At 36.1% G+C, this 17,625-nt stretch overlaps 1 protein-coding gene and 2 non-coding genes across 3 annotated transcripts; 1 reads left to right on the top strand and 2 right to left on the bottom strand.

The window, feature by feature from the left end:
• Window positions 1,760-1,831, bottom strand: TRNAD-GUC. The gene has a single exon. It is a non-coding gene; the product is annotated as a tRNA-Asp (tRNA).
• TRNAE-CUC lies at window positions 3,258-3,330 on the bottom strand. Its single transcript has one exon. It is a non-coding gene; the product is annotated as a tRNA-Glu (tRNA).
• LOC109845842 (TBC1 domain family member 15) lies at window positions 7,102-17,288 on the top strand. The gene is made up of 15 exons (XM_020415108.1): window positions 7,102-7,251; window positions 7,340-7,513; window positions 7,930-8,008; window positions 8,108-8,215; window positions 9,694-9,778; window positions 10,056-10,110; window positions 10,909-11,310; window positions 11,975-12,034; window positions 14,182-14,280; window positions 14,367-14,477; window positions 15,504-15,575; window positions 15,710-15,826; window positions 16,185-16,334; window positions 16,460-16,560; window positions 16,808-17,288. The coding sequence occupies exons 1-15, from the start codon at window positions 7,168-7,170 to the stop codon at window positions 17,130-17,132; spliced, it is 2,022 nt and encodes a 673-aa protein (XP_020270697.1). The 5' UTR covers window positions 7,102-7,167; the 3' UTR covers window positions 17,133-17,288.

The following is a 17,625-nucleotide window of genomic DNA, read 5'->3' as shown; positions in this document are numbered from 1 at the left end:
CAGCAACGTAAGCACGAAGGTATCATACTCCTCATCCGGTAAGGAGCCCAAAAGAATAATAGCCTTGTACTCATCTGTGATCTTCTCATCCACGTTCGCCAAGTCCGACAACAACTTAGTGTAGTTGTTCACATGAGCCGCAAGCGAGGTACCTCTGGACATCTGGAATCTGAATAACCTTCGCAGCAAGTGCAACCGGTTCTCAACACTCTTCGTAAGGTACTTATTGTTGAGAATTTCCCACATCTTCATCGCAGACGTCACCCCAATCACATCGTATTTCAGCTCCTGTTCCAAACAGGACCTGATCACCCCGCAAGCATTTCGATTCATCTTTTCCCATATCGCTTCTTCATACTTAGGTGGCCTCACATCGACCATGATGGTCTCCTCCAGATTTTGAGCATTGAGCGCATCCTGTACGTCGCTCATCCACAAACCAAAATTGATCTTGCCGTCATATTTCACAACACTAATCTTAGTGTTCTGAAAACCCACTTGAACTGTGCCTGTCATCTTGCTGCTTTCACCAATTACTTCACCCATAATCACAACTTCCAAATTGTAGAGAAAGATCCAAACTTTGAAAGAATAAGAAATTACCCAACTGAACCCTAGATTGGATTCCAAATAGAACTCCTAACCACACGAGGAAAGCGAGATCTTCAACGGCAACTTCAAACCCTAACTCCACCAAAGCCTAGAACTCCAAGAACCAAGCTTCAAACTGAATCTTCCTCCACCTAATCCAAAACCCTAGATCTGAATCTGAGCTCTGATACCACTTGTCGCGCGCCTTTGCGGAAGCCTTGCACGAACTCACAACGAACCTGTGATCACGAGTAGAAGAAAGACAAACTCTTGCACAAATCCAACCAATAAAGCCAAATCAATCCAAACACAGAGATATACGTGGTTCGGCAATTTGCCTACGTCCACGGGGAGAGGATGGGGAGATTTCACTAAATCAAGGAGAGTACAAAGGGTTACAATCACACAAATTCTCTCAAACTAACCCTCAACCAAAGATCTCACCTTGCTCACAATATCTCCCTCTCACAATGCTCAAAAGATTCCTCAATCTCTGATATTTTAACCTCACAAATCGTTTCCCTATTTATACCAAAACAAAACCCCAATCAGACTGCAAATAGGAAACCTACGTATGCAAAAAACCCGTCGTAAGTCGACTTAACAGAGCTCACAAGTCGACTTGACAGAGAGAAAATCAACAACTGGAGAACACTTCATAAGTCGACTTAACAGACTGTTAAGTCGACTTGCCATAAGTCGACTTAACAGTCATGCTAAGTCGACTTGACAGAGGCTAAAATCACAATTCGGCTGCAGATCGTAAGTCGACTCGTGCACAGTGCATGAGTCGACTTATGCCAGTTTTTCTGGTTTTTCTGATTCTTTTCCTGATTTCTCCACAGTAACTAGGAGAGATAGCTTGCTATTCCTCTCACATTTCCATATATAGTAAGCTTCCTTTCTCTTTTCTATATTTCCTCTCACATTCCTCTCACATTTCCATTTATTCATTTTTAGGACTGTTACTATGTGCTTACAATTGAATTAAGTATCTTTTTTTTTTTGGCTGAGTACTACATGGATAATTAATTTGTGTTGGCAGTTTAATTCATATTTTTCATACAAGAAAAACTAAACGGATGCTGATCTCTAAATTGGAGGTGTTAACTTGTAAAAATTGATATGAAGAGCTGCAAATGCGTATTAACCTGCATAAAAAAAATATCGCCGTTGCCGGGGATCGAACCCGGGTCACCCGCGTGACAGGCGGGAATACTCACCACTATACTACAACGACTCGGTTGCACGACATAAAGTCTCCTCGTAATTAGATCTTATTGTTCGAGAGTAGAACACCCCACCACTCAATGATCCAAGCGTACATCTAGTTTTGTATATTATTATGATTTTGGAATAAAAAGTGAGTCCCAGAGACGAAATCAATTAAATCGTCTAGATCCGATAGAAAGATACATTGGTATATGAGATGAAGCTGAGTTATACGATGCACGCAGCTGCTACCAGATCTTCTGATATGTTGCGCGGATAGAGCTTCGCGATGTTTGAACACATGCCAACAAACACCCACCAACTAAATCAGATGTTGAGGGATACGTATAGCATCATGAAGCATTTGAACAGGATTTAAAGAATCACATTCAACCTGAATTCTCCTCCAACCATGCAGAGGAGATCTTGATCATGCCCTTTGGAGGGAATGACCAACAAATGAGGTACTGCAGTTTCAGACATGCACTGATATTTCTGTGTAAATTAAATTCATCCGTCTGTATCAGCTTTAGTTTTCCCTCTTTCCATTCTCATTTTGGGTAATAGCCCACGCTGGAAAAATAGGTAAACGAAGATAATACACTGAATGCCTGCACTAAGAACAAAATTTGATAGAAAATTTGAAGCCCCTGAGGAATTACTCAACAAAAGCATGTCACTTAAGTTGATGAGTAGTAGAAAATGGACAATTAATTGCAAGCAGAATGTTCAAGACAGAAACTTTACGTCATTTTTGTGCAACCCCTTACATTTTTGCATAAAGGTTTGAGAGAAAAAGGAAACGCTAGTAAACAAAACAACCCGTAAAAACAAAGCAGACCTCGATCGAAATTACGTACTATTCGCATAAAAGCAGACTATAAAGATCAGTTGAAGAAAAATACAACACGCACGCACTAACCATCATTACTATTCGCAAACTCAATGTTTTGAGAAAATTAAAAAAAAAACTAATCAGTAATAATCACAAATACCACAATAAAATAATAATACTGACTCTTACTATATTGGATAAACCATGATCAGGCTTAGAGATCATTCAAACTAAGTCCGCTGAAAGAAAAAAAAAATTCATGAGGCTTCACAAATTTATTTAGTATCTTCCTATTTTTCCATCGAAATGAATGAATTAGAAAAATTCTCATGGATCTAACTTATGGGTCCACGGACACTCCAAATGCTTGTCTATATCTTTTATATGATATATCCATTATTCACGAGATCTATTATTATAACTTTTCTAATTTTAAAAAAAGTTTGCTTTTGAGGTTCAATAAATGGGGTGATTTATTCAACTATTGTATAACACGTCAAAGTTTATTGTCAAACATCATAAAATTTCATTAACTTCTTTTATTATTTTATTTTAGTAAGAAAATTCCTCCCGATAACAAAATTAAGCAAAAATTTTAAGAATATAAAATACAATACCTTTCCGTTGCCGGGACTTGAACCCGGGTCTCTCGGGTGAGAGCCGAGTATCCTAACCAACTAGACTACAACGGATTTGATGAACGATAGAAATTACTTTTATTTATCTGGCATGTTCTTTTGCGCATACCATTTGATAATTTGGAAAACCGGTATACTCAGGTAAATTTTGGACAATATGATGGGTTCGTCTTCGTATAAACCCAGTGAATTTATATCTGCCTTCAAACCAGACCTATGACCGCCTATTTAAGCATATGTATATGCATCTGTTGTATCATGAGAATTACCAAGTTTAACGAACTATGAAAGGTCGGCCATGTATCATAATTAAATAGCCAAGTCCTACTAATTCGAAAGCTCGATTCGGGTGTGAGCATCACCGGCCCATCTGGCGATCCAAATCTGAGACAAAAGACATCTTCAAGCTGGGATGCGCTAAAAAAGACTAAGTCCGAGATGAAAGGCATGTTCCATTAGGGCCCTCACTATATCTCGAATGACAAGACGATCTGTCAGCTTCAACAATCGTACTTCGCAGCTCGATTATCATCGTATTTAATGTTGAGTCAGAGAGTCATTATGACTCCTTGGACCGAAGTTATGATTTTTTGGATCGCGTTAGTATTTAACTCGTTCTGTCGCTATCGTTGCTGACATTTATAAAGTGCGGTCCGACTAGCCAACTACACTGACTCGGTTAAATTACTGATTTGCCCCTACCAACCCTCTATAAATAGTAAACAATCTCCACTATTCGAATATATGTCAAAAAAACTACTAAATGTTAAGAATCAAAGGATCGAATGATTTTAACAAATTGGGAGAATGACACACACATTCATTGAGAGACGGTTTCGACTATTATAGCCTTACAGAGCAGAATTTCAGCCCACGTCTTGCACTAACTGAAATGTGGTGACGAGCATAAAAGAAAAAATCACTAACAACTCCCTACTTACTAGTAGGAATTAAAAAAAAAACATAGAAAATAACAAACTAGTCAGCAAGACCCAAATACGTGTCACTAAATTACTCTTTGAATATAGATTCTGCGAATTTGCTTAATCTATCACTCATTTGAAAGTCGGAGGGCACGCCTGAGCAACAAACTCCGACCTTCTAACGTGTGTTTCATGTGCATTAATCTACTTCCTCCTGACTGATCAACTATCATTACAATGACGTAGCCAGGATTATTTTTTGCCCTGGGCGAAAGATAAAGGTGGTCTACGAGTATGTCGTGAGGGAGAAGAGGGAGGCGTGGAAGAGGGAGGATGGTGGGGATTGTTGAGATGGAGGTCGTGGAAGAGGAGGGAGAGGAGGTTGGATCTCTGGGAGAGGGAGGTGAAGTGGGGGGAGAGGAGGGGAAGCGAGGGGAGGAGGGAGAGGTCGTGGGAGAGGCGGAGTTTCTTGCCCATGGCAAGCAAGCTCTGGCTACGCCCCTGACTATCAAGGAAGATCAAGGGGCTCTAAACTTCTTTAAATATCTACCAACCCATGCGATCAATTTTCTAACATAAACAGTTTGTAAACATATTTATTAAAGTGCACGTGTTTTCTTCGATCATATTCCATCTCGAACTCGAAAAGAAGTACACTCTAGTATTCTTTCTAATATAGTCCTTGATCGTTTGTCAATTATTTACTGATTTATAATCTAAATATTGATAAGAAATCACAGGTTCCATTGAGAATTATTAATGACCAATGTTTAAAAATATAATAAATTCACGTTTAAACCAAACATGATGCTGTCATTTATGCTTTCTGAGAAACGCACAACAATTAATAATAGGTAGAAAACAAATGCCCCACCACGGTCGACCAGCATGGACGAAGGATCTGAGGGCCATTCTGTATACTTCAGCACTAAGTAATTTATTTATCCACATAATGACGTTACCAAATTAAATCACAAAATCCATCAATCGCTACGATCTTAGTTTTCAACAGGTAGAATGCATAAAACATAAGCAGCTAATATTGTAATCATCCCAAATGCAAGAATAAATAGTTACAATCTTACAGTTCAAATCAATATTTTTTGGGTTGCTTCTGCCTCTTTTCTTAGAAGCAATCAATGATGATGTTTGATGAAAATCTTTTAGCATGCTTATTGAAATTGCTTTTGCTTCTTATGGGGGTGCTTTTAGAAGCAACCTCGTGATGCTTTTATATACCATACATGATATTTATCTTTTGACAAAGATCTTTAACCACGGTTTTACCAAATACATAATTAAGCTACTTTTGAAGGAAGTTTTTGATATATGATTAGCAAATAACTATTTTCAATAGCTTATATAAGTCGTTTCTACGAAGTAGCTAGTATTCAAGTGCACGTGATGTATGCATGGCCCAAAATATGAAGGCAACTTATTATAATCTCTAGCAACACCTAACCAGCCATTAATACTAAACTTTACTCTTGAACTTTTTTTTCTTCTTTTTGCAAACTCAAAATTTTATTCTGTTTAGTTTTAGACACTCCCACCCACAGCGGGTGACCAGATGGTTGGGGAGGTTCCAGTATGGTTCTCATGTTCTAAATCATACTTAATCCAAAAAACTATGCTAACAAATTAAAGCCCAAATAACACATCCTAAACCCATATATAAGTACTCATACATACTCTAAGAGGACTATCATAGCCTCTCTGTCAGTTTTGTCTCGATGGTGGGTCTGATCTATCCATCTTTCTAAGATGTGCATCAGGTGGTAAACTGTATCTGTATTCGTTAGGATATATATATATATAGTTACTCAAATCTATAACTAATAAGATATTATTACGGATATGGTTTTGTAGAGAAATATTCGGCTCTGTATCTGAAATATCTAGATATATGTTGATCATAGATATATAAATTATTTCAATATTTAGATTAATGAATTCAAGACTAGTTCTACTGATCAAGAGTTCCAATCCAAACATTTCAGATAAAACAAATATATTAATGAACTCTCTAAAGTTTTGTGATTCTTAAATGACCCAATCGAGGGTTCTGATATTTAGCCCTTAATATTGGGTGTTTCTTAAATAACCCACCTTAACTTTCAAAATGATAGCAACCCCCTAAAGTTTTGTAATTCTTAGAAAACTCAGTTCAACTTTCCATGCTTTATCGAAACCTCTAAAAGTGTGACCATAATTTTCACTGACAAAAATATCTTTTTTGCATAATTTTACCATCCATATGAAAATTACAATTAACCCTATTTTGGAGGTCCGGGGGCTGGGGGGTTCAAAAAATGTTGACAGTTGAGGGTGATTTTTTGGAAAAAAGATTGAAAGTTGAAGGTTTTTTTTTGAGAAGCTCAAAACTTTTGGGAGTTTTGGTTATTTTTTTCAAGTTAAGTGGTTACTAATGAATGCACAAACTTAAGATATTTTGCTTTTGGGTTCCACAGATGTAATCTTACTATTCTGTTTGAATGGGTTCATATAACTATCACTTTACAAGATCATAAGATGCGCCCAAACAATGTAATACTACTATTATAGAATTTATAGTGAAAATCAACCAAACAATGTAAATACTCAAATAAAAAATGATGAGATGGACAATCATTTTCCCTTTGATGTCATAAATAACCAATACTCTTCCAAACATCAAAAAAGACCCTAATTACATCAAATTGGACATTATTATAACTACTAAAACTGGGTTATGAAAGGATTCACTATGGATATTTTCATTTTTGGAATGTGAGTGAAATTTTAAAAAAGAATTCCTAAAAAAAGAAAAGAAAAGAAAAAAGAATGACTTCATTACCGCGTCACGCTATTCCTTAATCTCCAAGTATTACCATCCTATTATAAATATAAATAAATAAATAAATTGCAAATTGCAGCCCAATCTCGTATCTTCGTTATTTCCCTCTTTCCTCAGAAAAAATCTCGCGCGATGCTTATCAAAGAAGAAGAAGGATCGGAATCGGAGCAGCACGATCTCTCCGATGACTCCGACTACGCCGCCTCTCAATTCCAGGTAAGCCCTAACCCTACCTCCTCTCCGATCTCGATCGATCGAATTGATCGAACTCGTCGGCGATAACTCGTTGTGTTTGTGGATCTAGGGTTTGAGCAGCAGCGTTCGGTTGGATTCGGGCGAGATGAGTGGATTTGATGAGAGCGCTGAGTTCGAGGTTGTCTATTCGAAGGATAATGTTGCGATCCATCCGACGCAGATGGCGACTGAGCGGATCAGTGGTCGATTGCGCCTCGTCAAGCAAGGATCTCTCGTGTTCTTGGTAATTTCTGGTTTTTTTTGTGAAATTAGGGTTTCGATTGGATTGATTTGGTGTTAATTATGCAATTCTCGTGAAAAATGGTACTTTTTTTTTAATGAAATAACGTTTTGCAAGTTTCTGCGATCAGATTTTTGATGAAGGGGTTTTGTGAAATTTGCGAGAACTGTTCTGCAGATTAGGGGTTTCTGATGGATTCGAAAAAAAAAATTGGTATAGTTTCTGCAAATCAGGGGTTCTAGATTTTGTAAAATTTGTGAGAATTTTCTAGAGTTTCTAAGGGAGCTTTGTTTCATTTGTCCTATTGAAAATTTCAGTCATCTTTTGTAGCTTGAGATTACTTCTCTAACATTAATGTTCAGACCTTGTGTTAAGCAGTAGTTGATATTTTTACCTAATGAAGTTTTTGCAATTTGCAGACATGGATACCTTATAAGCCTAGTTATGATAGGGTTGATTCATTTGGACGCAGCTCAAATCCGAGCACCCTAGCGAAAGGTTTGGGCATTTGATATTATTTCTTTGTATTTTTAATCGTATAATATAATTCTATATGTCTGTGCTCATAATAGTTTGTAATGTGAAATTGTTTTGCAGATAGAAACCTATACACCATAAAAGATGTGCCTTTAAGTGATATACGTTCAGTCCGTAGGCATACACCTCCGTTTGGCTGGCAATACATAATTATCGTCCTATCATCAGGTAAAATGATCTCATTTATCATATCATTATTTCCTGTTGCTGGAAGTATTCTCTTGGACCCATGCCTCTTTGAGATAGATAAGTATTTGGAGTAGGATTTTACTGATGGACTCTTCGTTTGATGTTTATATCACCATAAACAATCTCTCATTTCTGAACAATTTGACCATAATTTTTTTTACATCCTATTAACTTAGTAGAAAAAGTAAGAATTGGCACTTGCAACTATAAGACCAACAATAGTTACGGAGGAATCAACTACTGTTATGCACTGCTCAGGTTGTTTATTGGAGAGGAAGGTGTCTCTTTCCTCTGTAGCTGTTGTATTGGAGGAAAGTTATGTGAGCATACGAGGATAGGCGTGTGGATAATGCGTCTTTGCAAAGGGTAGGGCGGAATATTCTACTGCCTAGTAGCTCTAGGGATCACGGGACATTGTATCATACCAGTTTTATCCTTTTCCGTAGAACCTCAGGTAGATCATATGATTCTTTGACTAGGTTGATGGCATGGTGTTGATTTCAAGCAGTGTCGTATGAGTTTAGGTTGATTTCTCTGTTTCACGTCTGATGGTGGTGTAGTCTTACTTTTTGTTTGTTCCTCTTGTTTGTACTTGTATGCCGAGCTGCCTACTTTTCTTATAAACAAATGTACATGAAAGTGTGAAGAATATGAAATAATATTACTTCTAGGACTGAAAAAACTAGAATAATTTTTTATTGGCTGTTAGGCGTGTTAAGATGAAAAGCTTGCTGAGAAACATATGCATCAGGTTACATATGGTACAAAGTACGAACTTCCATGGAACTTCATTTACCACCTTTTCAATGGCATTTCTGAGTCTCACACAGGTTTATGTTCCTTTCAGCTATTTCGACTTTCTAAAGCTAAACAGTGTATTGTAATTAATCAATGCATGTAAGTGTAGCACTTTGGCTATTAGAAGTATTACGACGCCAGGCTTGCTGGTTATTTGTTATGCTCCTTATGAGTTCCAGCATACCACATGAAAACCCTTGACAATGATAATAGTACACTTCCCAAGACTTCTTTTTGGGATTGTTTCTCAGCACTATCATTGTAATTTCGACTTTCTAAAGCTAAACAGTGTATTGTAATTAATCAATGCATGTAAGTGTAGCACTTTGGCTATCAGAAGTATTACGACGCCAGGCTTGCTGGTTATTTGTTATGCTCCTTATGAGTTCCAGCATACCACATGAAAAACCTTGACCATGATAATAATACACTTCCCAAGACTTCTTTTTGGGACTGTTTCTCAGCACTATCATTGTATCAGATGCATAACCACGACATGGTAGGCATTTATATCTTTCTAAGTAGTTAGCCAAGGTGTGTCAGTTTCTTTTTTGTCCACTAGGGTGAATGATATGATGTGTCCATTAGATACATTCCCTCTACTGAATAGAGTCGTTCCCTTACATCTCTTACTAACTTGGTATTAAAAAAAAATTCAGGTCTAGCATATCCTCCGCTTTATTTCTACAATGGAGGGGTTCGAGAATTTCTTGCAATGTTAAAGCAGCATGTTCTTATTGTCAGGTTGGTTTTCCTTTTTTTTCTTGTATCTTATAGCTCTCTAACCTCCTCGCTCCCAACTACAATAATACTAACCATAGGAAACAGTCTGTAAATTATGATATGAAATTCTTAGATATGTATTAGACCTTAGGTCCATACTCCGTAGACATGCATGCCCCGATAAGTTCAAAGTCATCATATACTGCCAAATCCCTAATCCTTCGGTCCCTGTAACTTTTCTTTCGGATGATGCAAGAGGGTAGTTATTATCAAATCTTATTAAGAATGGTCTTTTCAGGTCGGCAGATGATGCAAATGTCTTTCTTGTGAACAATTTTCAGGATCCTCTTCAGGTGCATACTTTTACTGTAGTTTTTCATATGTCATTATGGCTTTATAATTAAGAGAGAATTTGTTTAGTCTATGTAGAGTTGTGTACAATAGCATCCTTTTCATAATTAGGCACATGTGTATTCATATTTGGAAGAGGCTGAATAAGATGTATAATGCTTCTGCACTTCTGATTTCGCTAGGACTTCTGCCTTCTGTTTATAGCAGCCATTTAGTTGTTTGAAGTTAGTTACCTCTGTCACATTGATATTTAACCTTGCCTCATTCTTAAAATGATTGTTTTATACTTGTTCATCATTTATGCCATGCTTAAGTTTCACTGGTGCAAGTACTATGAGGGGAATGAAGTATTTTTTATGCTAAAGTACCTGCTTCTTCTTTGTTGTCAGTGTACATATATGATGATCATTTCATGAAAATAGTTGCTTATACTGCTTCTTCTTTGTTGTCAGTGTACATATATGATGATCATTTCATGAAAATAGTTGCTTATAATTCTTGTTTTTATTGAGATATTTCATGCTTGATTATATGATGATCATTTCATGAAAATAGTTGCTTATAATTCTTGTTTTTATTGAGATATTTCATGCTTGATTACAATATAAGATATTTCATGCTTGATTACAATATATCTCTATCTCCTCTGGGTCCTCTCTATTTATGGCTGCACGTTGGTAATATTAATGATTTTCTAGAAGTCCATCTTAAGTTAGTGTAAGAGAACAAGAAAAATGCTATGAAGAAAGGTAACCTATTATTTATTTGTTAATTTTCTGCTGCTTCTATTTATATTGCAGAGAAGTCTATCATATCTGGATTTGCCTGGGGCTCTTGGTATTGCAAATGGGGCATCTTTGCAAAATTTAACTAATTCAGTATCTTCACTTGACTCCCGGAGGCCTGATGATACCAGCTATGATGAGGGTTCCAGTAGTTTGGATTATACTGGGAGACACAAGCATAGAGTTCATGATCCTGCTCATGACATCTCGCTTCAGGTCTTGGAGAAATTTTCGCTGCTTACCAGATTTGCTCGGGAAACCACATCACAAATTTTTCGTGAAAGTCAAAACAATGGATTCAATGCTTACGAGAGAAAGCAAAAGAAGGATTCAGTTCAGATGAATGAAATTGTTAGTCCACCAAATGACACAAAAGCAACTCCTGAAGAAAAATTGGAGAATTCAGATACTTTGAAGGTAACCTCATGTGTGTTTTTTAACAGTTTGGTAGAGATAATTTTCATGTTCAGTAAAATTTTCGGAGTGCTGTCCTTATTTTCATATCTTGGTACATCTTTGATTCTTTTCGTCATTGAAGTAGTATATTGTTTTTCTAACCCATATTGACCTAAGGACATGAAGCTCTACTCATAATTTGTTCGCATCTTAAGATATCTAGTTTCTCAAAGTTGGAAACGATGGACCTTTTATAGTCTCATCCGTAACTGAAATTTTTTGTTGAGACTTGTTTCAGGCAGCAAAATAATTTCCCTGGAATGATGTGAAAATTAGTTGCATGCAGTGAATGTTTATGTTGTATAACTGGTACTGGTTGTTGTAGATAGAAAACTTGGTGCTTACGAGTCTTTTAGAAGAAAATTCATTATATGTACTCATGTTTTAACTATCTTTGACTACAAGGTTTTGATAGAGTTAAATTTCTCATAGCTTAAGCACTACTATATTTCCTTCACCCCTCTCATGTTGATCTCCAGAGGACTTTTCTATATGTTCTGCCACAAATATAAATCCGGTTAATAAAAGTTGTCTTATGTTTTCTTGCAAAAGATAATTAACAGATGATGTATCGTAGGATAGTTACAGTAAGTACAAATAACTAACATATTCCGCTTGTTGACAGTCTGATGAGCTAAATCTAGTGTGGGGAAAACCAAGGCAGCGACCTTTGGGAGTTGAAGAGGTATGGTTTCATATTCATTTCTCTCTAAAATTTAAACGTTCATTCAAAGGTAATAAAGCATATCAGTGCTCTTCTACATGTCATATGTCTCTTATCAATTAGCTATTTTTAATATCTTGAAGTTGCAAATTTCTGAAAACATTGTGTTTATTATTGCCAGTTTGCGTCTTGCTGAACATTGAAACTGTCTATTGAATATTATTCCAAAACTTTTATGAAGCTGGCACTTCTATGGGAGAATTGGTTGCTGCCATAAAAATGTTTCATGTGAATTTCTCTTCATATTCAGCTGTCTTATTAAATTAGTAACTACATAGCCTCAGGAATTTCTATGAAATTACTGACTACATCTCTTCGAGTATAGTTTAAAAGGGCTACCTTTTTATTGCCGTGAATAATGTATAACCATGAGTTTTACAGATGACATATGGCTTGAAACCCTGCGATATTAGGAATTATTTAAAGTGTTATGTCCAATGCATTTTTCAGTTTTCAGTTAATCCTGCCATTATGTGATCTGTATTTGTGATTAAACTCTCAATATCCCTTTCATATATGGACAAATTTTTAAAATCAACTTAAATAGCACAGACCATTCCGTTCAAAGTTCTAGTCCCTGAGTAACTGCCAAGAAATGAACACAGAAGAAGCAAACTTTTAGGATGCCAAGCTGGACTTTGTGACAAAAATATGAAGGTGAATATATACTAAACTAATATAATTCATAGAAAAAAGATTGTTGGAGTTGGATGGACAAAGAACTAGGATATGGGAAGAAGAAAATAGGAAAGAAGATAAAAAAAGGGACCATGAATTGAGATGCAATGGAATATCTGAATTCAGAAGCCTGCAACATCTGAATTCAGAAGCCTGCAACATGAACATTCTATTCGTCACGAATAACTGTCAAATCACATTTTCAACACCTTAATCTATAGAGTCCAATCAAAATGACTAAACGAGAAGGAAAAAAATGTCATTGAATTCGCCCGATCCAATATAGGATGCTTTTCTTTAGAATTTTAAGTTAATTTCAAGATCTTTTAGTGTACAAATCTATGAGATATGCTTTAATGAGGTACACTTAAAAAATTTAACATCTTCGGAGATAAATTTGACATGATTCGACTTGCCCTATCTTTGTATAGTATCTAATTTCATATATTCATCACATCTGGCTTTTGCTTTAGTTAGATTTCTCACTCTATGATCACTTCTTACTTCTTAGTTACATTGCAGCTGTCCCTACCTATGAAGATGTTAGATACCTGAGCCTTTGTAGTTATCTATAATGAGTCCTGCACTCTCCATATTCTGTCCAAACCAGCAATTTGCGCCCTTCAATACTGCCATATAACAACAGCTAGGAGTTGCCTCACTCAAAATAATTTGACCAAATAAAAATTGTAATGGAACATAAACTAAGTTTAGTTTATAATTGACTTATTAGTTGAGTTCCAACACCCAACATGCTCGTGTTCCCCATGGTTCTCTACATTAACAGTATTTTACAAACAGCACAGAAGAGGATACTTCTAGAGAATGCGATGGTGTGAACCTCAACTGGAGAGACGGAAACTACTTTGTATATTTTCTCAACGGTCAAGCACCAGTTTAAGTAGTGGTCTTGGTTATTTTACCAGAAAATAGTTCCCTGAGCTAAATCTGGCTTGGTGTAAGGTTCATGGTGGCACACGGCCTAAGTGTATTCTGCTTAGCAACGCAACTTTTGTCACTGATAAAGCAAAAGAATAGGCAAAATCATCTGTACAAGGAGAGAGGGCAAGATGCCGGTGAGAGAAATTTGAATAACTTAGTTATGCACTATAAGGCCAATGAGAATATTTTTAGTAGAATGTGTACTGATTAATCTGACCACTTTTCGCTATGTATATTTGGTGATAATTTTTCATTATGCATTTGGTTAGATATGTATGAAAATTGCTTTTTGGATCTTTTGATCGAAGTTTGATTAAAATATGTAGTTGTACCCATTGTATCCTTGCTTTTTCTGTAAAGGGTCTTCCTGATTTGATATTTTCTTGTAGTAATTAAAATCCTTTTATGCTTTTGGCAGCAAAAATAACTCTTTTAAGCTGGTATTCACCTGTATTCCCTTTTTAATGCTAATTATGAATGCTGTACAGTGGGAAGCTTTCTTGGACTCTGAAGGGAGAATTGTTGATTCAAAGGCATTAAGGAAAAGAATTTTCTATGGAGGAGTTGAACATGGTCTGCGGAAGGAGGTTTGTAATTCTGCAGCATGTACTTTACTACATCTTATGTACATATTGTTACGTATCATGTGGCTAAATGGGTCATGGTTTTGCAGATTTGGAAATTTTTGTTGGGGTACTATGCATATGATTCAACATTTGCTGAGAGGGAATATCTTGCAGCAGTTAAGAAGTTGGAGTATGAAACAATAAAATCCCAGTGGCAGGTCTGTTTCCATAGAATATTTGATTAGTTAGAATTTTCTCTTTAAAAGCTTGATCATTTATTTAATAAGTTCTAAGACGAAGAGAGGATCTATCATCTATCGTCAGTATGTCTTGAGTTGACAAACCAAAAATTCTAGAGGGTAGCATATTTCATGGAGAACTAGGTAAACTACATGTTTTCATGGAAGTTTATGAATTTCGAGTTTACGCCTTAAATGATTTCTTTTGGTGAGGAAGTCTTATTTTGTATCATCTATTTTTAAATAGATCATAGCTTATTTTTTGAACTAGTCACTCCCTACAAACGCTTGTCAGTCCTTTAGCCCCTGACCTTGGCTTCAGGAGCGAATTTTCTTTTCTTTTCTTTCTTTTTTCTTGCTGCTGTTCTGCTGTTATTAATGAAATGGAAAAATTTGTTCTAATAATTTCCATTTATCACATCTGTTTGTTACTTGGCAGGCCTTTTACCACCCAGGAAATTGTCAGCAGGCATTGTACAGTGAAATGACATAACCTGGGTTGATTTGTTTCCGATGATTATTGGATTTTATCATGTCATAATCCACTTCCAAATCATATTTATGATCCTTATTAGATATCTATTAACGAATTTTGACAATCAATCTTGTTTTTAGGATAACCTGTTTTAGTACAGGTATATCTGAGTTATTTTTGTTACTTAGTTGTAGCTAATAATATAGATTCTAGGTTTTGGTACAACTTATCATGTTTAGACTCATTTATCATTTCCATGAGGTTGAAATATGGTAATCACGTATATACAATAGTTGATATAAATTACATGTAAAAGTGATGGCATTTTATTCCCATTGATATTTTGAGGTCAAAAGACACTTGCTTTGTGGACTACTTAGGTGGCTGAAACAGAGAAATGCAGAAAAAGAATTATGTTTTTACCTCTTATGTATTTATGCACTTGACTTGGTAGAGTACTTTGGGAAACTTTGTCCATTTACATATTTACTAATTTAACAATCTTTTTCCACCATTCTTCAAATGTGCAGAACATTTCCGAAGCACAAGCGAGAAGGTTTACGAAGTTCAGGGAAAGAAGAGGCCTGATTGAAAAGGATGTGGTAATGAAGAATTTCTGCATCGATTTATCTCAATCCCGCTACCGTTCTTTGTGATCCAACTGAAAGCAGTATTGCAACTTCACTGGTCTGTTACTTTATGTTGCTGACTTTTTCCTTGTCATGTTCATTTCAAGGTGAGAACTGATAGATCTGTATCATATTTCGACGGAGATGACAATCCCCATGTGAGACGTCTACATGATATACTGCTGACGTACTCGTTCTACAATTTTGATCTTGGTTATTGTCAGGTAAGCTCTGTACTATATCACCTTTTCTCTTCTACTTTTCTTGAGAAAATTGATATCTGGCATTGTCATTTTGTTCCTATTTTGGTTTTATCTGCCATCTTATATATTGACTTGTTTTTAGTGTGAGAATCTGCCTTTTATCTTCTCTTTATTGTTTGCACCAAGGTATCACTACATTATGATATAGATGAACTACTTGCATAAATCATTTTCTCAATCTTTACCTACGACTTGTTGTTTACTTCATGCCCTTAAATCTATAGAAGCCAACATAACGGAAATTCCAATTATAAGAATTATTTTGTCTTTTGTAACGTCTTTGTTATGTTTTGCGGCTGATATCAGTATGGCTTTCCAGGGTATGAGTGATTTTCTGTCACCGATATTATTTGTAATGGAAGATGAGTCAGAATCATTTTGGTGTTTTGTTGCTCTCATGGAACGTCTGGGACCAAATTTTAATCGCGATCAAAATGGAATGCATTCCCAACTTTTTGCATTGTCTAAGGTTGAGTATGGAGGGTTGACATAAGCTTACACGTGTTTTATTGTAATTTTTAAAAATGTTTCAGACTTGCAAGTTTGTAACATGTGTAATTTGCCTCTAATTTGTTGTGCATCTGCCCTTTTCAGCTGGTGGAGCTTCTAGATCAGCCATTGCACAATTACTTGAGACAGAAAGACTGCTTGAATTACTTCTTTTGTTTCCGTTGGATTCTTATACAGTTTAAAAGGTATGTCCAGATAAGATTGTCAAATGCTTGGACTTTATGTTCCTAATTAACATTTTGCTTCTTGTTGATAAGGTTGTATAAAAATTTCTTCTGAAATCAAAGTTCTTATATTAAAAGAAAATCTTAACATCTATTTTAAATTGTTTGTTTATCTCATCTATTTTATACTATTTTCCAAGGGGAAGTTGTCCTACATCAAGTGCTCTATGTAACTCTGATTGTCCTATTGATTTGTAATGTTTTTAAGGGAGTTTGAGTACGAGAAAATAATGCATCTTTGGGAGGTACTATGGACTTACTACCTATCAGAGCACTTCCATTTGTACATGTGTGTTGCTATCTTGAAGAAGTACCGGCAAAGGATTGTGGGTGAGCAAATGGACTTCGACACTCTCTTGAAGTTCATCAACGAGCTCAGTGGTGGCATCAATCTTGACGACATCATAAGAGACGCTGAGGCTCTCTGCAACTGTGCTGGAGAACAGGGAGCAGCTTGCATTCCTCCTGGAACCCCACCGTCAATGCCTCTTGAAGAAGAGCCGGGTGACTATTCTCAGCCTGGTGAATTGTAACTATTTTCTCATGGGAAAGTACTGCTTGTATATAAAATACGAGTTCTATTTTTTTTTTTTTTTGAAGTTGACTTAATCGAACATATTGCATATTATACTGTTATTGTAAATCAATCATGTACTTAGTTACTAAATGTTAGCCATTGGATTATGCTAGTAGGGCGTGTCGTGGACTTGGATGATATGATGATGTGTGGAGAATTGGATCCTTGTTGGATAAAAGATGGGCTAAAGGTGGCAATTTGCATTGAAGTTGCTAAAGATTGACAACTATTATGACATTTTTTTTAACTGAAAAGTTTATGCCTATGCCGAATTTTATTATTAAGGAAGAACTGCCATTTGCATGTTATGAGGAATTGCACCGATGTGCGATTCAGCCTTGGAATAAGAACTTTAACTGTAATTGCAGGAGAAGGCATCTTCAGTGAGGAAGATGAGGAGGTTCGCTTAGAAAATTTTGATCATCATCGAGACAAAAATCCGAGTAGTT

Source organism: Asparagus officinalis, chromosome 1 (assembly GCF_001876935.1).
Source record: "Asparagus officinalis chromosome 1, Aspof.V1, whole genome shotgun sequence".
NCBI lineage: Eukaryota > Viridiplantae > Streptophyta > Magnoliopsida > Asparagales > Asparagaceae > Asparagus > Asparagus officinalis.
This window is presented reverse-complemented; position numbering and strand designations above follow the sequence as displayed.